This window comes from Pituophis catenifer, unplaced genomic scaffold (genome assembly GCF_029215685.1).
Source record: "Pituophis catenifer annectens isolate HBS135680 unplaced genomic scaffold, rPitCat1.0.hap2 SCAF_10, whole genome shotgun sequence".
Lineage (NCBI taxonomy): Eukaryota > Metazoa > Chordata > Lepidosauria > Squamata > Colubridae > Pituophis > Pituophis catenifer.
In genome coordinates this window covers 1,436,102-1,456,270 of record NW_027256890.1, presented here as the reverse complement: position 1 = coordinate 1,456,270, position 20,169 = coordinate 1,436,102, and the positions used below count along the sequence as shown (strand labels likewise).

The following is a 20,169-nucleotide window of genomic DNA, read 5'->3' as shown; positions in this document are numbered from 1 at the left end:
GGGCTGAGCCTTTGGTTCCACTCTCATGCTGGCTCAGGAATTCTGGGAGTTGAAGTCCACAGGTCATTAGGGGGCCATAGATGCCCACCCTGCTTTAGAAACTTAGAAATATTATCTCCGTTTGCGTATTTTACTAAGCTATAGGGTGGTTTGCTTGGTTTTGGTTTAACTTATTTAGGGAGCCCAACTATTGCTTTCTATCTGCATTGGACTGCAAATGCGCTTTTTAATATCAAGAAAGCCATTACTTCTAAACTGCAGGTAGTCCTTGATTTACAACTGGTCATTAACGACAGACCTACTTTGGGACTAGTTATGACCCAAATTTGAAATTCTGTCCCTCCCCATGGTCATGTGACCAGACTTCAGGTGCTTGGCAACATGGCCCTCATTTAACCCATTTGCAGTATCCTCTGGTCACCTGACTGTACTTTATGATGGTTCTGCCAAAACCTGACCCTTCTAGTGTTTGGCAGAATCACACCCATAGTAAACCAGGTTTGTTTAATGTTCATAGCATTTGCTAATGACCTCAGCAAAAGAGGTCATAAAACAGGCCAGTCACTTGATTGACCTGTTTTATGACTGTCATAAACTGACCATGATGGACAGGCCTCCATTGCAATCATAAGTCGAGGAATACCTGCAGTGCCTATCTTAGCATTAAATTATGTGGAACCTGAATTTCAGGCAGATTGGTTTAAAAAGCCAGTTTGTCTGCAAATTCTGTCAATCTTAGAAACAGAAAAATTGAGCTATTGTAGCAGAAAAGGTGCTGCAAAGAAATAACAAAATAACAGAATTGGAAGAGATCTTGGAGGTCTTGTCCAATCTCTTAAAAACTTCCAGTGTTGGGGCACTCACAACTTCTGGAAGCAGGTTGTTCCGCTGATTAATTATTCTGTCAGGAAATTTCTCCTTAGTTTTTGGTTGCTTCTCTTTTTGATTAGTTTCCATCTGTTGCTTCCTGCCCTCTTTCAGGTGTAGGATCTCTGATGATATGGCTCATTTCTGAAATTATTGGTGTTTCTGTATCTATATAAAATAGTATTAAACTATATTTCTAATGATAAAAAATATGGTTTTTGTTTTAAAGTTCCAAGTTTCAAAAGGCACAGAAACCACATAAAGAATGTGTGGGCCATCAGCCAATACCTTGTCACCCGAACAGAAATTCGGGGCAAAGTGGGAATTGCCGGATCTTATATCGTGTGATGTATACCTGGAATCGAGGTGGGAGGTTGAAAGAACTTCGTATTAGGTAAGAATGAAATTTGGGTTATGTGTATTTTCTGTTAATCTGAATGATCTATTAGAAATGGCAGGTGTATGCAAGAATTAGATCTTGAAATGTGACTTTTGAAATGTGTCTCCTGCTTTGTCCACCTGGTTAGCATCTTTCAATGATTTATGTTTCAAGCATAAGTAACAGTAACTGGAATACATCAAAAGTTACATCCCAGTAACATAGGTTCAGAGAAAATATGACTCGGAAGAGATCTAAACCTTGTTAATTTTAAGTCTTGTGGACTTCAACTCCCAAAATTCCCCAGCCAGCTATGTCGCTGTTGGTCTGGAATTGAAGTCCACAAATCTTAAAAGTGATAAGCCAGACTGGGTGATATAAGGAGCTGATTTAATGATGGGACTCACTTACTGCCTTCAACTGAAAGTGGTTTAACTATAGTTAGTTGTATATATGTTATAGTTCAAAACCAGCATAAGTTCAACCATGTTTGTATAATCAGTTGAAATTAAGCCTTTTCAGCCATAAAGCAGGGTTATACAAATCACAGTTAGTGGCTTCATATAATTAGTCAGTGCAGAGTGTGAACCAAGTCACTGGATCAGTTGTATCAGGGGTCTCCAACCTTGGCAACTTTAAGACTTGTGGACTTCAACTCCCAGAATTCCACTGGCTGAGGAACTCTGGAAGTTGAAATCCACAAGTCTTAAAGTTGCCAAGGTTGGAGACCCCTGAATTATATTGTCCTGCACCTCAAGAAGCAAAAGGAGTTTTACAGACACGTAAAACTGTGCTCCCTTTTGATGATATTCTCAAAAGGATGCTTAAAGCCATCACAGAAGAAAGTTCCTGTGGCCATCTCAGGGAGGTTTAGAATCTAAGGGTTTGGAGGGGTCTGATTCCGTTTAATCTAATTTTATAAGTAGATGGGACTTTTTTAAAATATGGCTATTGGTTTCAGTGATCTAAACATTTATTTAGCATCCTTGGGCAACTGGACATGGAATGCCAAACTCTGAATGATTTGAACAGGTAAAGAATAAGCCAATTCTCAGCCAGGTTTCATGGAAACTCCATTTCCCACCTCCATTTCGGCTCTTCCTTGTAGCTCCTATGACTCTGTTAGAGAAAATGGAATATCTTAAAAAATAGGCTCGATATGGAGAGCTGATGGCTGCAGTTTATTTAGGAGAAGAAAAGCCTGCCCAGAAGCATTGCTGACTCCATTTGTTTCCTAGGCATCTGGCAAGGAAATTTTTTTACCTGTGGAAGAGGAAGACATTTGGAAGAGTCCTGCCATCCAAGGCCAGGTAAGCTTTTCGCTCAAAGATGTTTGCATTTCGACAGTGAGATACAAAAAACATGGTATCATCAGGAGTGATTTATCTATATGCTAGTCTAAAGAAAAGAAGAATTAGAAGTGACATGATATCAGCATTCCAGTACTTGAGGGGCTGCCACAAAGAAGAAGGGGGCCAAATTATTCCCCAAAGCACCCGAGGGCAGGACAAGAAACAACAGTTGGAAACTAATCAAAGAGAGAAGCAATCTGGAATTAAGGAGAAACTTCCTAACAGTGAAGACAATTAACCGAGAAGTTGCCTCCAGAAGTTGTGGGTGCTTCATCACTGGAGGTTTTTAAGAAGAGTCTAGACCAGGGGTGTCAAACTCGCGGCCCGTGGGCCAGATGTGTCACGTGCTGGACCCGCCCTGCCCACTTTAGCGAAGGGGGGAAAAAGTCCTGATACGTCACGTGATGCTGCCGCAATGATACGAGTTTGACACTCCTGGTCTAGACAGTCACTTATCTGAAATCGTCTAGGTTCTCCTGCTTCAGCAGAGGGCTGAACTCCAAGGTCCCTTCCAGCTCATTCATTCTATTCTGTTCATTCTATTCAAACTCTCATTCCCATAACCTTTAGGCGAAATGGCGATGTCAGCATTTCACGCTGCACTTACTCCAATGCTGAGTTGCTGGGGCAACCATTTTTGATCTGGGCTAACTTACAAAATGTGTCCAAAATCAGGACCCATGAATAGAAATTGGGCAAACATAAAACAACTTATGATGTTAAACATAATCATAAAACAGTTTATGACGTAATACAGCATGTCATCCAACTTTTCCTGTGCTGAACTTTGCCATAGGGCCAATGCACTGATTAAAAAGTCCAGGAGAGGATGTGGGCAGTTCTCTCAAATGCCTGATTAGCTCCAGATGTCCTTTGTGTGACTGACTGCCCCAGAACACACACTACTTATATCGGTGTTTGGTGTGTTTTTGTTGTCATCTCTCTGTAGGGCTTATTTTGTTCAGAAAATGCTGCAGAAAACCTTTGGAGAGTGGAAAGAGGAATGGTGGGTTCTTTGCAGAGAATGGAAGCTTACCGTCAGAGCCGACTGCCATCACAGGTCTGTGCAAGAGGGTTCTGGTGTCACCTTGCTCTTTGGGCTAGGAATCCATTTGAGCCTGTTAGAAAATTGCTTTCATTTCCCAGGCTTATGTTGTCTTTCCTGCATCCTAGCTAAAAAAAAGTAAATGGTTCTGTTCAGACATTGCACTGAACCATGATGCATGCTAACTGTAGTTTAGGCCCTAAACCATCTTGAGCCAGGCAGATCAGCTTAGAGTTGTTTATTTATGTGTTTAGTTTCCATCTATTCAACATTTCTCTTCCGGGTCCCTGAAGATAAAACAAATCTATATTCTACTAACATTCTTGTCCCTGTAACCCTTAACAGGGCAAAATGGCATCGTAGGGCAACAATTTTTCAACCAAGATACCTCAAATGGGCTAACTTATAGAATATGTCAAAAATCTGAGACCAGTGGAGTTGAAATTTGGCAAATTTTATAAAACACTTTATGACATTAAACATGAAGATAAAACACTTTATGACCTAATACAGCACGTCATCAAACATTTCCTGTGCTGAGGTTTGTGCTGTTCAGTTCAGCGGGGGCTGCTTTCAGTGAAGCTCCACCTCTGAAGGTCTCTCAGGGAGGAAGGCAGGACGTTAGAAGTCCTGTCATTGGGAAGGAATATCTCTGAAAGAATGGCCAGAAGATCATGGGTTGCCTAGAGTGAAGTAATATTTTGAAATGTTAAACTAAACCATAGTTGGCGTCCAGTCTCCAATGTTAAAATATTTTGTTTAATCCTGTATTAGTAAGTCAAATGTAAGAGCTCTCCTTGAATTGTTTTAGTTCCTTCAGGGTTCCCTCTAGTGTCCAATCTTCAAAGTACCTATCGTTCTTTTTTTAAAAAAAATTAAAACAAAGATCTTTTCTCATGGCAAGAATTCTTATTAATTCCAAAATCTTTTCAAATTTATGTAGACCCTTAGTCCATTTGTAAATTTTTAAAGTCAAAAATTTGATCACTTTTTTGCTGTTGATTCCAGGGGAAAAAAAGGTCCTTGTATTTCAAATTTCTTTGGCTAGGGATTGAAGGAAGTTTACCAGGTGCTGTAAAATTTGTTGATCTAAATTTTCCTAATAACTGAAAAGTAGTTAGCAAACAATTTCCAGAAATAATGAAAAAAAAGGAAGCATGGAAATTGTTCCCTCGCCTCCTGGAGCTCTGAACCCACAAGAGACCACTGTCTTGCCGTCTCCTTGTGGGGAGCAGTTGTCTGGAGCACTTGTGGGTGATCTCAAGGCCTCTCCTTGCCTGGAGAGAAATGATGAAGAACTCGCGTACTTGCTGGCTCTTCACTCCACCACAGTCATCAGTTCCTCTTTTAGTGAAGCCACTTTGACATTTCTTCCCTGGAAGTCCCAGTTTCCTGTTCTTTGGAAAGAGGAAAAATATGAAACCTGTTGGTTAAACTGGTACTGATACACCCACCCACAGAGAGAGAGGTGGGGGGAGAGGGAAGGAGGGAGAAAGAGAGAGTTACGTAAAATAGTTATTTTAGCAAGAAGCGTTGGATATGAAAGCATTTGCAGAAATCCCTTCAGCACATACGTGCCACAGCTCAACCTGATCCTGGCTGCTGACCAATCGTTCTGTTCTCCGTTGGTCAGGTATTTTCTCTACCACAAGGTCTTTCAGGCTTGGAGGTCCTTCCTGCTCCAGCAACGAGCGAAGAAGCTCGCCTACTGTATTGCAGAGGCCCATGGTGAGAAGTGGGGGGGCTGGGCTGGGCAGGGGTGCGAGGGTTGGGGCTCGATTCTCAGAAGGAGCCTTAGTGCAGATGAGCTCAAGGCCGCTGTCACCCCATGTGCCCTTTCATGCTTGTGCCCACTCAGTTCCTTGTTGGCCTACTTTTTCACAAGAAAGGAAAGCCAGCCTATTGCAAAGCCGAGGGCAAATCTGGTGTTATACTTGCAGAAAGGCTGAGAGTCTCTTCCGGACAGATCTCTCTCAATGGGCTGCCTACCCAGAGCAGGTGCCCTGCTTGTGCCCACAGTATCTTCCCCACCTCTGGAAATGCTTCTGGGCCAGGTGTCAGGGTTCCAACTAACTCCCCCAACAAAATTGCTTAATTGCTTAATGCATTGTAAGCCACCCTGAGTCTCCGGAGAAGGGCGGCATATAAATCAAATAAAAAACAACAACAAAAAAACTCTGAGGCTTGAATTTCCTCAAACCTAAACTTTATTAGAGATGTCATATTGGCACATCTGGGAAAACCCGAATCTGAGAGCTTCCGGGTTTTCCACACCCAAAAGGAAGTTCAAGACCTTGCCCTCTCCCACATGTCCACCATGCATCCGATCAGTTGCTGTCCAGACCAGAAGATACCTCCTCATTTCTTCTCCACACAGCTGCAGGGCCCCATGGCCTTGATTTTCTATAAAGAATTTTATTGTGACTACATATCTTTTTCTCTCTATGCAATCCCCCCTCCCAATTCCCCACAGTAGGATTTGTGGCAGGCCTGAAGCCTGAAGGCACAAAGGTAGAAATATGGCTTCCAGGTCTGACACCAGGAGAGCTTTCTCCTCCTGACCCACGAGTGCTGCTGCTCTGCCGGCAGAGGGGATGACGGCATGGAAGGCGCAGAGCTCTCTGCAGAGGAGTGACAGTGTTTGGGTCTGGTGCTTCTTTTCCCATTGCCTGCTTGATTGCAAGGCTGAGATTCTTAACCAAAGACCCCTTGTTGTTGGTTCCAAAGACCCTCATGATCCAGTAACCCTTTGCAGATCAGGAAATGTGTCCTGCAGCTCTTGGGTTGGGTCTGACCCTCGTCCTTCCCTGATGCTTCTGTCTCCCTCAGCAGCAGCTGCAGAAAAGGGCCTCCCGCCTCCCCTCCCCTGGTTCTCATCTGCTTCCTTCCTTCATCCAATGCTTCTTCAGTTGGATCTTCTGCTCTCTTCCATGCCATCAGTTCTGCAGCTGGGCTTTGCTCCTCCCTGGACAGACAAGTTTCCAAAGGATTGAAAAATCACAATTTTATCAAAATAGAGGCAGGCTTAACTAAACCATGATATACCGTACTTTTCAGAGTATAAGATGTACTCCCCCCCCACTCCCAAAAGAGGGTGGAAATGTTGGTGCGTCTTATACACCAAATACAACCATTTTTGGCTTCCCAAAACCCCGACCCGTGTGTCTCATTTTCTCCCATTTTCCCCCTCCCAAACCCCCCATGTGTCACGTTTTTGCCCTCCCCAGCACCCAGGAGCCCTCTGCAGGCCTCCCAAACCCTCTGCACACCCCATTTTTGTGAAAAACGGGCCTGTTTTTGGCGAAAACGGGACACGTGGGGCGGGGTTTCAGGAAGCCAAAAATGGCTGTATTTGGTGTATAAGACGCACCAACATTTCCACCCTCTTTTAGGGGTCCAAGCTTTGTACTTGATTAGCGAAGTGTGGTTAAAGTGTAGCTTAGCATAACGTATGAACTTAACCGGTATCCCTTGTTCTAATGACCTCGCCAACCATCTTCTGCAGCAACCAAGCAGAAAACCCTCCGGAGTTGGCAGCGTTGGCTGAGCTACGTCCAGCTACGCAGGATGAAGCAGCGGATGCACTGGGAGGCACTGCACTTCCGGCAGCAGAGCACCCTGTGGTGAGATCCCTGGGGGGGGGGGTGGAGTTGGGAGGGCTGGATGTGGTGGAATATAGTCTGGATTCCCAGGAGGGAGGGGCTGCATTCCAGAGGACCGAGAGACAGCAAAGTTCAGATACAGGTAGTCCTCAACTTATAACCACAGTTGAGCCCAAAATTTCTGTTGCTATGTGAGACAGTTAAGTGAGCTTTGCCCCATTTTATGTCCTTTCTTGCCACAGTTATTAAGTGAATCACTGCAGCTGTTCAGTTAGTAACACGATGGTGAAGTGAATCTGGCTTCCCCATTCACTTTGCCTCTCAGAGGGTCACATAAAGGGATCACGTGATCCCGGGACTCGTTAACCGTCATAAATACATGCCAGTTGCCAAGCCTCCAAATTTTGATCACGTGACCATGGGGATGCTACAGTGGCCATAAATGTGAAAAACGGTCGTAAGTCCTTTTTTTCAGTGCCGTTGTAACTTCGAACGGTCAACAAAGGAACTGTGGTAAGCCCAGGATCCCCTGGAGGGGCCGTCGGCTGCTTCCCAGGAGCTTCCAGAGCTGATGGTGGAAGTGGTTGACTTGAGTCTGGCCGGGAGAAAAGGGGGCTTTGTGGACTCTGCATTCACAAACCTCTTCCTCTTTCAAGCAGGCTCTCTTGGGGATGGTGGCAGAAGCGATGGTGCCAGAGTCAGGTGCACCGGGGGATGGAGTCCCAGGCCCTCCAGCAGTGGGCGCACAGCGTGCAGCTTCGTGTGAGTCCAGAACCTTCGTGGGCTTTCAGCTGAGCTCCCAGGCCCTGTGAATCTGGGGTTTGTGGCTGCTCAGCCTTCCCTGCCTGCTTCTGGCTCTTAGCCTCTCTGGTCGCTCTTCTCCTCAGGCCTGGCTGCAGTGGAAGGCCCTCGACACACAACTCCAGCGGGAAACGGCAACAGCCAGCTGGGCAGCGAGGTGCCTGCAGCACTGGACGATGCGGAAGGGCTTGAAGTCCTGGCTCCAGTACGTGGCCCAGCGGAGGGAGAAGCGGCACAGGAGCAGTGAGTGTCCCAAAAGGAGGCCCTTCCTCCGGCGTGGCAAGTGCCGGGGGGGGGGTGTCCCCCATGCAGGAGGGTTACGAGGCACAGGTTCTCCGGGCCAAGCCCATGAAAAAATAGGTTCAGATGGAGGCGTCAAGGCCACGAATGGGGTTGTGGAAGTCCACTGTCTCTGCACACGGACTTGAGTGCAGAGTGGACCATTAGTTGAGCTTCTCGGGATTAAGCAGCCCTTCCAGAGCAGGTGATTCTTTTGAACAGGTGGCATCATATTAAAGCTGCTTTTCACTCCAGGATTCATAGATGAAGACCTCCCTCTCCTGATTGGTCCTCAAATGTTCATTTGGTGACTGTTCAAAGTTACAGTGGCACTGAAAAAAGTGACACATGACTGTTTTTCACACTTACGACCGTTGCAGCATCCCCGTGGCTGCGTGACCAAAACTCGGGTGCTTGGCAATTGGTTCATACTTATGACGGTTGCAGTGTCCTTGAATCACGTGTTCCCCTTTTGCGACCTTCTGACAAACAAAGTCAATGGGGAAGCCGGATTCACTTAACAACCGTGTGACTAACTTGACGACTGCAGGGAATTCACCTGGCAACTGTGGCAAGAAAAGTCATAAAATGGGACAAAATTCACTTAACAACATAAATTCTGGGCTCCATTTTGGTGGTAACTCGAGGGCTCCCTCTATTTATTTATTTATTTATTTATTGGTTCGATTTATATGCTGCCCTTCTCCGGAGACTCAGGGTGGCTTACAATGCGTTAAGCAATAGCCTTCACATACTTTTGTATATACCTGCTTAGTAGGGCTTTTGGCCCCCCCGCTAAGCGGTGTTCTTTTATATACAAAGTCAGCTTATTGCCCCCACAAACCGGATCCTCATTTTACCTACCTCGGAAGGATGGAAGGCTGAGTCAACCTTGAGCCTGGTGAGATTTGAACTCGCAGTAATTGCAGGCAGCTGGCAGCTAAGTGCTACTTAACAGCACTTTAGTCCGCTGCACCACCAAGGCTCTTTAGAAGATGATCTCCATCCAGCGCTCTCCTTTCCTTTTCTCTGAGGTCCTGCCATTCTCCTTCCTTCCCCAGGGCTGGCTGTGCAGCACCATCATGCCCAGCTCCTCCGCTGGCACTTCTTGACCTGGCAACTGGCATGGAGACACAAGAAGCAGTTGGAGCACCTCGCCCAGCAGGCGGCTGGCACAGCTTTGCGAAGGGCTTTTGCTCGGTGGAAACTCTGTATCCGCTCCTGGGCTCTCCTGCTGCTGGGGGTGAACAGGGTCAGAATCCCCACAAAGTCAGCTAACTTTTGAAACGGAGGCCTGCACTGACGGTTTACAGAAAAAAAACAATCCTTCGGTTGGGTAGAAAAAGTGAGATTCATCTGTGTGGTTTAGCAAAATTGGCAATTTATGTTAGGGGTTAACCTTAATCCTTGTGGTGAGATGGGCGGCAAATAAATGTAATAATAAAACAAGCAAAAAATAAATTAGGTATGTAAATGAAGGAAAGCCGTATGCAAAGGCAAGCATAAAGCCCATGTGGCTTGGCTCCAGGGAGCTTCATAGAATCTGTGTGGCTGGTGCAGATGTGCAGGAGGCACGTTGGAGGGTCCGGTCTGTTTGAGAAGCCCTTTCTTTCCCCCAGGTACACCTGGCACCTTCCCTTGTTAGCCTTTCAGGGTGGTTGAAAGGCATTGGGGCGGCTGTGGGATGGAGTGGGTGGCCACCTGAGGTAAGTCACGTGATCTTAACCGATGCTGCTTTTATTTTTGGTGCAAATTGCCTGGAGCCCCATGTAATAAATACATTAGAACAGGGGTCCCCAACCCCCAGTCTGCAAGTAGCGGGGGAATGTGCAAGGCTTCATTTGCACATGCACAGAGTCTAGGTTGCACACATGAAACTATCCCCCCGCCACCAGTCCGTGGAGCCAGAAAAGTTGGGGGGCCCACTGCCTCAGGAGTCCCAGGACAGACAGAGGTGACAGAAGGGCCACTGACTCCTAACTCAGACAGTGACCGAGGCACCCATCCTGTTTGGGCAATGAGGATAAGAGGAAACAGTGCTTGAGCCACACCAGTTCACCTTCTGAAACGTTGCCTTCCTCCTTTGAGGGACAAAACAGCTGCAGGTTAGTCCAGTCTGTTGCCTTTCTTAACCCGTCCGTCAGATGTGGCCTTGTGTGCGGAAGAAGCAGAGCGTTACCGGCTGGCTCAGAGCCACCATAACCGTCGCCTGCTGGTAAGAGCTTTGTGGTTTCTCATGGAAAAGGCATCTTGCGGGGGGCTGGGAGAGCTGCTTTCCTTGCGGCATCCTGGCACTTGCCCAGGCAGCAGAAGGCCCAGGCTGGAAGGACGCAGGTTCTACTCCACAGGCTGTTATGCACGGCTCGTGATCTTGGGCACTTGTAATATGAGTAAATTGAGAAGATTTCCCAGGCTCTGGACACACGCATGTGTGGAATAACTTGCCTGCTTCTCTTGACCTCGCCAGTTGTGCTTTCATAAATGACGCACAGGAAGGGCTGATCCAGAGGTGCACCTTCCCTGCATCTGGAACTGAGGTCAGCTGCTCTTTCACTTTCCACAGAGTTGTGGGTTTCGTGCCTTGCGGAGGAACATCCGGGAGGCTTCCCTCAAGCAAGTGAGAAGAAACCTGGCTTGTCAGCAGCACCAGGTCATGGTGAGCCTTCCTTGTTCCCCTGCTTGCAACTATGCTGGCCTCAGCCTTCACCCTGAAAAAGGGACTTTTGTGTGCTTGAGTTTTTTCTCAACTGGGTGGTTGTTCTTAGAGATCATTTTTTCTGCATCTGTACAAATTTAAAACCTGAGTAATGTAAACAATAATTGTTAAATTATTGGTGATGATGACAAAGAGATGGGCTTGAAGGTAGCTGAAGAGGGGGTGCAGGAAAAATGAAAAGGATATCCTGAAAGATTAGACTTTTTTTAAAAAAATGAGATGATGTAAAACTGTGAAAACTGGATAGTGACAAAGAGAAAGAAGACAGAACGTTTGAATTATAAATCTAAGGGCACCAGGGGCTACCAGAAAAAGCAGTTAACAGTCCCGAACCAAATATAGGCAGATTGCTTCCCTGAAAGCAGTGACCAGTAAACACACAACTTGGGCTCAGATCCTAAGCAGATCCTGTCCTAGGAAGAGGAGGATCCTTGCCAGCATGGAGGAAAGCAGCAGAGGGGAAGAGAGGAGGCAAGGCGGATGGGTAGAGAGCCCTTAGAGAGTCTTAATCACTAGAGAAGGGCAATATGGTTGAACCCAACTGGATAGCACCTAACTAAGGACTTTTCCAAGAACCGGGGTACCTGACTCTGATTGGGAAGGGCCCAGGAGGTGACCAGGAAAAAGAAAATGTTCATTATATGGAAGGTAGAGCTGGATGACAGGTAAGTGTGATCCGCTCTTCCCTGGGACCCAAATTCTGTCACAGGTGACAATTGCTGCTGTTTGGTGATGAGCAAGCAGGTGTCTGCTGTGGGAAACCCTCCCCCCCCCATCTCTCTCTGCATCTTGTGAGTCGAGTTACTATTTATTTGCTGCCGCTTCTCTCCTCCTCCAGCTCACATCCAGGTTCTGGGCTTGCTGGAGGTCCCGTCTGGAGCAGAAGGAGGACGAGCAGCACCGCCCCCTGACCCTGGCAGCCGTTTCTCACCACAGGTGCTGCCGAGGGTCCCGTGGCTCTCAAGTGCCAGTGAGGATCCGGTTACGAAGTGTAGGGAGGGGGGTTGGCTGGGGCTGGGCCGGTTTCCCCCTGGCTTGCTTACGTACTGTTCCTGTTGCACCTTGCAGCTTTCAGTGAGATAGAATAGAGTTCCTTGTGAAAATCCTGCACAGCATCAGAGAAGAGGGAAGGCAGGGCTGGAGAGGTCACTCCTGCCCGGCGTGTCGGGTTTGCCCTTGAGGGCACCGACTTGTGCCCATCTTTTCTCCGCAGTGAGGCCCCCTACATCCTTTCATACTTGTGCAACAGGGCAGGCGTAGTAGATGGGCTAGAGTAGCTACTAGTTCTTCCTGTAAACTGGCTTGTTGAAAATCGTAGGTGTGGGATATGGAAGGATTTGGGTCCCAGCTCCGGCCAACCCTAGATTGAACCTGAATACTTGCAGGCACCCCTTTTGTCAGCAGCTCCAACTGGTGAATGTTGGGGCACCAACAAAAAACAGAGATGCCCACATAAGCCCAAAGACATCCCATTGGCCCGGCCCTTGCAAGTTGCGATTTGTTTGTCCTCTGCTTTGCTGGGCCATTCAGTTTGGCCCAGGGAAAACTTTCCCTGGCGCTGAGCATCCAGAAGTGGCTACTGAGTGCCAGCTGACCCTCGGCTGACATGCCCATTTTGCCTTCCAGCCGGAGGCTGCTGCAGAAATCTCTGCAGACCTGGAGACAGCGAGCCTGCGGGGAAAGATGGCGGAAGGTGAGCCACAGAAACAGAAGCCCAGCGTGCCAGTCACCATGTGGGACTGAGGGATCCTGAACTTCACATCAGGGTCGAAGTCTGACTGCTCCCTTCCTTGCTTGCCTTTATTTTAGCCCTTAATTCCTGCAAGGAGACTGTGGGGGATGATCAAAAGTTCCCATTAAGAGTCTCTTCTTGTCTTCAGTTCCAGTGTGCCAAAGCCGAGCAGCATCGCGAGGCCGTGCTCTTGTCTGCTGCTTTTCAGGCCTGGAAGCTCTTCAAGGATCACCAGCTCTGGTGGACGGAGATGAACGGGGTGGCCGCCGGTTACCACAGGTGGGCTGGCTGGCTGGCTGCAGCCTCTCACTTAGGGGCGAGGCAGCCTGTGTTTCCTTCTGGCCTGATGAGGATCTTGGCGTCGTCTTCTCTTGAGGCACCAGGAGCAAAGCTCGGAAAGGTTTGTAGCTCAGTCACGAATATCAGGGATGCTGAATCAGAGAAGCTGTTGAGAACGATCCATCCTTGAATCGTGGCATCACAAGAGCTAGGAAAGACCTCCGAGGTTGCAAACTTCCTCCCACAAGTCTGTGGAGGATCTGCTACTGCATTTGAGACAGATCCAATACAGCCTCAGTTTGAACACCTTTCACCGAAAGGAAGCCACCATTTCATCAGGCAGCTTCTTCCTCTCTTACCTCGTCCACCATCCTGTCTAACCCGAATCTGTTTCCTTGTAGTTCCTGGCTGTTGGCTCTGGTCTTAGGCCTCTGAAGAGCTTTCCTAACTCTCCGCAGCCCCTGTGCTGCACTCTAAATATACCCCCTTCCTTCATCCAGTCTTTGCCAGATTTGGTTTCCAGAGCCTTCCCCGCGTTGATGGCCGTCCTCTGAGCGCACTGCAGTCTGTCAACGTCCCGCTTGGATGGTGGGGCCAGAATTGGACACAGAATTCCAAGGGGGGCCTGAGCAAGTCAGAGGAGGAGAGGGGGACAGTTGCCTCCCATGTCCTGCACCCTGGGTGCCTGTTCACCCAGACCCCAATTTTACCCCTTTCCTTATTACTCCCTGCGTGAGACTGTTGCGGTCTACTATTTTGCCAAACCATTTTTTGCTTCTGGAGCTGCCAAGTCAGAATCCTAGATTTCTGCCTTTTTGCATTTTTTTCTCCTCTGATGTAGGACTCTGTTTTTCCACCCCATTAGTTTATCCTGCTCACTTCAGTCCACCATTCAAGGTTGCCTTGGGTCATTTTGAAACTTGCAAAGTTTAGAAGAGCCACTTCGGTGTAAGGGGAAGGGCCCAGGGTGAGAAATGGGGAGAACGTGAGTTCTAGTCCCTTGTAAGCCACTTGGGGCTGCATCCCTCGGCTGCTGTGTTGCCTTTGCCCTGCAAAGAAAGTGAGGAGGGGGCTCTGAGATAGCGTTGCTGGACTTCCGCCTGGCAGGTTGCTGTTCACTCGGTCCAGCTCTGGCTTCCCTCATGCTGCTGCTTTGCCTTTTGTGTGGTCAGCCCCATGGGGCTACAGAATGTGGGCTGCGGAGACCCACGGAGGCCCAGCTGCTCTCTCGGGCGTCTCACACTGCGCTCTTCCACAGGGAGACGTGGACCAGGCGAGTCTTTGCGCAGTGGCTGTTGAGGCAGCGTGAGCAACAGGAGGGACGGGCGGCAGAGAAGATGGTAAGGGCGGCCTTCGGCCGGGGGGTGGGTGGGTGGGGGTGTTCTGTGCACGGCTCTCCTGCTGAGTCTGTCCAGGCCTCTCCATCAGGAGGAGTGTCTCCGCGCCCATCGTTGGCTCCTCAGTTTAAGGGTTGTGGGAGTTGAAACAGGGCTCGGATCTCAAAGGGAGGCTTAGTCTGGGGAAAAGAGCAACCTAGATGGCATCCCTTCTGGTCCTGAGCTTGGCCTCAGTTCTGCTGCATAATCCTGCACCAGAAGCTTTCTTTTCCTGCTTGCTTGGGTCCCTGCCTCTCCCCCCCCCCCCCTCAGCTTTTTGCCACCTGAAGCCAAGAGGCTGCCAAGGAAATGACCCCAGGGCAGCCCAGCCGCAGTCCCAACCTCCGGCCTCTCTCTTTGCAGGCAGCGTTGTGTGCTGAAGAGCGGGTTTTGTCCCAGTTCTGGGGCCGGTGGCACAGGGCCACCCTGGCCTGCCTGGAAGAGCGAGAGGGCATCTGCTTGGCCAAGGGGCATCACCGGCATCATCTCCTTCGGGCCACTTTGCACCTCTGGAGGGAGAATGTCTGGGAAATGAAGAGAGGGTAAGGACCCCCCATTCCCTGATGCTGTGAGCTTCATGTCTTTGTCTCTTGGTGGCCTCAATCTGGCGGCTGTGCCCCAAGATAGCCTCTCGGGGGGTCATTGGCTTCTCTGGCTGGCAGGTAGTGTTGTGGGTGCTCTCACAAAATGGCTAGTGGGTGGGGTGATATAGGACAAAGAGGCTTCCCCCCATTCTTCCGTCCTTTCTCCCAGATTTGATTTGATTTGATTTAATTTAATATTTAATTTAATATTTAATTTAATATTTAATTTAATATTTAATTTAATATTTAATTTAATATTTAATTTAATATTTAATTTAATATTTAATTTAATATTTAATTTAATATTTAATTTAATATTTAATTTAATATTTAATTTAATATTTAATTTAATTTAAATGCCACCCCTCTCCGAAGACTCAGGGAGGCTCACAATACATTTAAAAAAATCATTATAAAAAACATTTAAAAATTAAAAACATTAAAAACATTAAAAACTCATTCTCGCCATTCATGGCCAGATCTCGCCAGATCACAAGAGCGAGATCAACGGCTCCAGGCCTGCCGGAAAAGCCAGGTCTTCACCGCTTTTTGGAAGGCCAATAGGGTGGGGATGGTCCGGATCTCAGGGGGTAACTGGTTCCAGAGAGCCGGGGCAGCCACAGAGAAGGCCCTCCCCCGTGGGTCCACCAGCCGGCATTGTTTAGCTGACGGGACCCGGAGGAGACCAACTCTGTGGGATCTTACCGGTCGCTGGGAGCTATGCGGCAGAAGGCGGTCTCGAAGATAACCTGGCCCTAAGCCAGATTTCTCCCTATGGGTCCTGCTTAGGGGGCAGATGGAGGCACCTCATTTTTAGTTTCTGAGAAAGTTTGCAGGGCCCCTTTGGAGCCCAGAAACATTAGAAATGGACCTGGCTTTGAATGAGGAAACTGTGCAAAGGAGCCGGGATGGCAGATCTCTCTTGCCTTGAGCTTCTTGGTGCTTCAGAAGTGGTTTGGGTCCCACCATTGCTCAAGACTTAGTGGAAGGGAGCTCCTGGTGGATGTTCCTGGGCCCATCCTGTAGCTCCCTGAGGTCTAGATCTTTGCAACCAAAACAGGACAGGCCTGATGTGGTCACTGCTTGAATGGAGGATGGGGGGCAGTGATGCTCTTTCCTGCCTGCATTGCTGATCTTCCATAATGAAAGTGAGCCAAGGATAGAGATGGTGGCAATACCAGTTTTGCTCTTGCTGAGGTTCTGAGGTAGGAATGAGCAGCCTGTGTCAGGCCCCAGGCCAATCTTTATCTTCCCAAGGCTCCCAGCAGGGTCTCCTGGAAGACCGATGGATTTGCTGCATTTCCAGGGGTGAATCATTCAGAACAGCAGAGTCGGAAGGGACCTTGGAGGTCTTCTAGTCTGACCCCCCTGGCACCAAGCAAGCGATGCCATTTCAGACAATTCAGTGGAGCTCAGCTTTTGTTGGGCTTAAGAAGCCCCACCCCCAGGCTAGAATCTGGGTTCCTTCCCTCAGGTCATGCCCGTATCTCGGCCAAGGACCTGCTGTCACCAAAGCTCGGGTCTCCTGTGCTTCTTTCAGGCGGGCGAAGGAGGCGGCGGCATTGCACTTCCATTCTGAGAAGCTCCTGCGGTGTTCGTGGAGGAAGTGGCGGCAGGTGAGAGAAGCCACTGAGGCTCTCCCGTGGAAACTGACCCTCACGAGCACAGAGTGGCCTGAGAGGGCAGAAATTAAGCAAGAAGCTGGCTGCTGGAATCGGGAACTTTTCCCTGCTGTTAAATATTCTACCAATATGAGGAGCCAGATTGTTGGGGAAAAGATGCTGACTCTGTAAACCGCTTAGAGAGGGCTGTAAAAGCAGTATGAAGCGGTATAGAAGTCTGAGTGCTCTTGCTCTTGCTAATATGGCTGAAATTCCTTCAGAGGCTTTATTGTGGCCACAAAAGCGCTGATGCCGGCTTCCTTTGTGGCTTTTTTTCCTCCCAAGATGAAAGCTGCGACTCTTGCGATGTGCGTGTTACATGCCCAAGGACGTCACAGGAGGCATTTGGTAGAGGCAGGGAGGTTTCCAAAGTTGTCCGAAGGAGAAGGAAGTTTCAGGAGAAACGTGTTCTTTTCATGACCAAATCCTTTTATTGTCTGCTTTTTTTAAAAAGGAGATAAGATGAAAGGAATATTAAAACAACATGTGTTTTAATAATTAAATGTGCATATGAAACTGATTTATTGATAGTGGGTTTGTAGAGATGCCTTCTCTCCATATGATATTTCTCTCCCTGATACTTCCGGGCAGCCTCCCGAACCTTTGCTGTGTCTCCCTTGCACCCCCACAGCCCCTCCCCAAGTCTTGCCACACCTGCCTTGCCTCCTTGTGGACTCTCCCCCATCTGACAGCAGCCACTTACCTGCACCCCACCCACCAAACCGTTTACTCTGGGGAAATTCTGGGCTGTTTATCCTGATGGAGTTCTGTTCCTCGGCTGCCATTGTTTGACTGCCTTCGCTTTGGATGTCAACCACCTGAAGCATTTGAGTCTGGAAGGAGCCAGGTTGCAGGGTGGAGGGGGCTCCTAGTGGAAATTTGTTCCCCGCATTCAAAAGAGGGGCCCCAGGAGAGTAAGAGATGCTGGCAGAAGTTCCTATGCCGGGGATGTGTCTTTGTGCACTTCCTGTAGGAAGAAGTCCGACTCAGTTTTCGGCTGCAATGGCTGCTTTGCAGAAAGCTCTCTCTGTCTCTCTCTCTCTGTCTCTCTCTCTCTCTCTCTGTCTCTCTCTCTCTCTCTCTCTCCCCATCTCTCTCTCTCTCTCTCCATCTCTCTCGTTTTCACTCTCTTTGTCTCTGTCTCTCCATCTCTCTGTCTCTCTCTCTGTCTCTCTCTCTCTCTGTCTCTCCATCTCTCTCTGTCTCTCTCTCTCTGTCTCTCCATCTCTCTCTGTCTCCATCTCTCTCTGTGTGTCTTGCTGTCTCTCATCTCTGTCCATCTCTCTCTCTCTGTCTTGCTGTCTCTCTCTGTCTTTCTTGTTTTCACTCTCTTTGTCTCTCTCTCTCCATCTCTCTCTCTTTCTCCATCTCTCTCTCTCTGTCTCTCTCTCTTTGTCTCTCCATCTCTCTCTCTGTCTTGGTGTCTCTCTCTGTGTCTGTCTCTCCATCTCTCTCTCTTTCTCCATCTCTCTCTCTCTGTCTCTCCATCTCTCTCTCTGTCTTGGTGTCTCTCTCTGTGTCTGTCTCTCCATCTCTCTCTCTTTCTCCATCTCTCTCTCTCTCTGTCTCTCTCTCTTTGTCTCTCCATCTCTCTCTCTGTCTTGGTGTCTCTCTCTGTGTCTGTCTCTCCATCTCTCTCTCTGTCTTGCTGTCTCTCTCTGTCTCTCATTTTCGCTCTTTGTCTCTCTCTCTCTGTCTCTCCATCGCTCTCTCTCTGTCTTGCTGTCTATCTCTCTCTCACTTTCACTCTCTCTGTGTCTCTGTCTTTTTCTGTCTCTTTTCCTGTCTGTCTGTCTGTCTCTCTCTGTCTCTCTCTGTCTCTCTCTGTCTCTCACTCTCTCTCTGCATGTGATCTGGTTTTTCAAGTTCTGCTCCAGGCTCCTTTTTCCTTCCAGTACCAGATGCAGAAGTCTGAGAAGTGGAAGAAGACAGCCCGAGCCGAGGGGCACTACCAGCAGGCCTTGCTGGGCAGGGTCATGACGGCTTGGAAGGTAGGATGCCAGGCTCGGACTGGCAGCGTTTTGGGCAGCCCCAGAGCATCTGCTGGCTGCAGTTGAACCGAGGGAGGGTTTTTTTCCCTGTTGTGAAGAGAATGAGGGCCTGTCCCCGGCTGGAAGGCTGGAAGGCTGAGCAGACTCAGCAGGGCCCGGGGGGGTGGGGGTGGGGGTCTAAGTGGCTTGGAAATCGCTTCAACCAAAGGAAACTTAGGAAGTTGCGACAAAGTAAAAAACGGAATGAGGAAGAATAGAAACAGCAGTTAGTTAAAAGAGAAAAAGAGAAATGGAAAAAAAGTTTTCATCCAGCAATCCAACAATGGAGTGGGCTCACAAGTGGTTCACAGTTAATGACCGTTCAAACTTATAACGGGGCTGAGTGGGTGGTAGTTACGACCAGGCCTTGTCCTTACATTGTCACAGCATCCCTTGGTCACACAATCACCACTTGTGACCTTCCCTGCCAGCTTCACACAAAACAAAGTCAGTGAGGAAGCCAGCGGGAGGCCACGATCATGTCAGGTCCTTGCTTAACAACGGCAACCAGAGACTGCTGGAATGGCTGTCATTAAGTGGTGTGGTCACAGGGTTTGTCAGTGCACTGCACTGTTTTGACGAAAAGCCCTGGGGAACATGAACATTTGTGCACTCTTATGCCGTTTAGTTGGACCAACAAAAGTGAACTTTGTCTTTTCTTGGTGCTCAGTGATGTCCTTAAGCAGCAAGGGGGGGGGTCTCTGCCCCACAGAGAAGCATCCCCAAGTCTGGTGTGACACATTCAAGCCCCTTTTCATGCAAAGAAGATGCTTCATAGGGTAAGTTTTCATGGACAAGAATTTTGGCCCTTCTCTCCTTCCAGGCATACCAAAAGAGCATTCAGGGCGTCCTTCACCAGGTGGCCCAGAAGGAGAGAGACCACAGGCGGGAGCTGCTGCGGTAATCCTCCCCAACTCAGTCTCAGGGTGATCCCCCTTCCTCAGCCGGCTGGGCTCCCCTGTGTCGGTGTGAAGACGGCCCTCAGGCCATTCTCCCCAAAGATCTGGCCGGGCTGTGGGGAAACCCTCCAGGCGCTTTGGGGCATCTGTGCCTCTCTGGTTCCCAGGCAGGTGCTGCGATCCTGGAAGGAAACCACGGCTGAGCTCAGGCAGGAAGCAAAGGCAGCCAGGCTGGCTGGGCATCATCACAGGCGGGTCCTTCTCTCCAAGGTAACCTCAAGCAAGGGAAGGCTGGTCCCGGAAACTTTGGCTTTCCAGCAATGGTGAAATGTAAAATTTGTTACTACCAGTTCTCTGGGCGTGGCTTGGGGGGGGTGTAAATGTGACTGGGTGTGTGTGGCCAACTTTTTTTTTTTTTTTTACTTTTAAAACCATTTTTTCTACAACCTCTTCGGCTGCAGAGGTTGTAAAAAAATGCTTTTAAAAGCCTCTGACGATCCCAGCTGAGTTGCCTGATTGTCAGAGGCTTTTAAAAGCATTTTTTAACAACCTCTTTGGCCGAAGAGG

At 48.6% G+C, this 20,169-nt stretch overlaps 1 protein-coding gene across 3 annotated transcripts in view; it reads left to right on the top strand.

The window, feature by feature from the left end:
* The window catches only part of SFI1 (SFI1 centrin binding protein), a 35,854-nt gene that overhangs the window by 1,412 nt on the left and 14,273 nt on the right, over nucleotides 1-20,169 (top strand). For all 3 annotated transcript variants that reach the window (XM_070950308.1, XM_070950307.1, XM_070950305.1), the window contains exons 3-21: nucleotides 1,097-1,261; nucleotides 2,485-2,556; nucleotides 3,548-3,658; nucleotides 5,277-5,371; nucleotides 7,149-7,266; nucleotides 7,905-8,007; nucleotides 8,133-8,289; nucleotides 9,387-9,536; nucleotides 10,470-10,540; nucleotides 10,889-10,981; nucleotides 11,880-11,977; nucleotides 12,668-12,734; nucleotides 12,922-13,052; nucleotides 14,311-14,392; nucleotides 14,792-14,970; nucleotides 16,553-16,628; nucleotides 18,569-18,664; nucleotides 19,527-19,603; nucleotides 19,770-19,872. In XM_070950308.1, coding sequence (XP_070806409.1) covers nucleotides 1,097-1,261; nucleotides 2,485-2,556; nucleotides 3,548-3,658; nucleotides 5,277-5,371; nucleotides 7,149-7,266; nucleotides 7,905-8,007; nucleotides 8,133-8,289; nucleotides 9,387-9,536; nucleotides 10,470-10,540; nucleotides 10,889-10,981; nucleotides 11,880-11,977; nucleotides 12,668-12,734; nucleotides 12,922-13,052; nucleotides 14,311-14,392; nucleotides 14,792-14,970; nucleotides 16,553-16,628; nucleotides 18,569-18,664; nucleotides 19,527-19,603; nucleotides 19,770-19,872 — 2,044 coding nt within the window. The remainder of the gene's footprint in view (nucleotides 1-1,096; nucleotides 1,262-2,484; nucleotides 2,557-3,547; nucleotides 3,659-5,276; nucleotides 5,372-7,148; nucleotides 7,267-7,904; nucleotides 8,008-8,132; nucleotides 8,290-9,386; nucleotides 9,537-10,469; nucleotides 10,541-10,888; nucleotides 10,982-11,879; nucleotides 11,978-12,667; nucleotides 12,735-12,921; nucleotides 13,053-14,310; nucleotides 14,393-14,791; nucleotides 14,971-16,552; nucleotides 16,629-18,568; nucleotides 18,665-19,526; nucleotides 19,604-19,769; nucleotides 19,873-20,169) is intronic.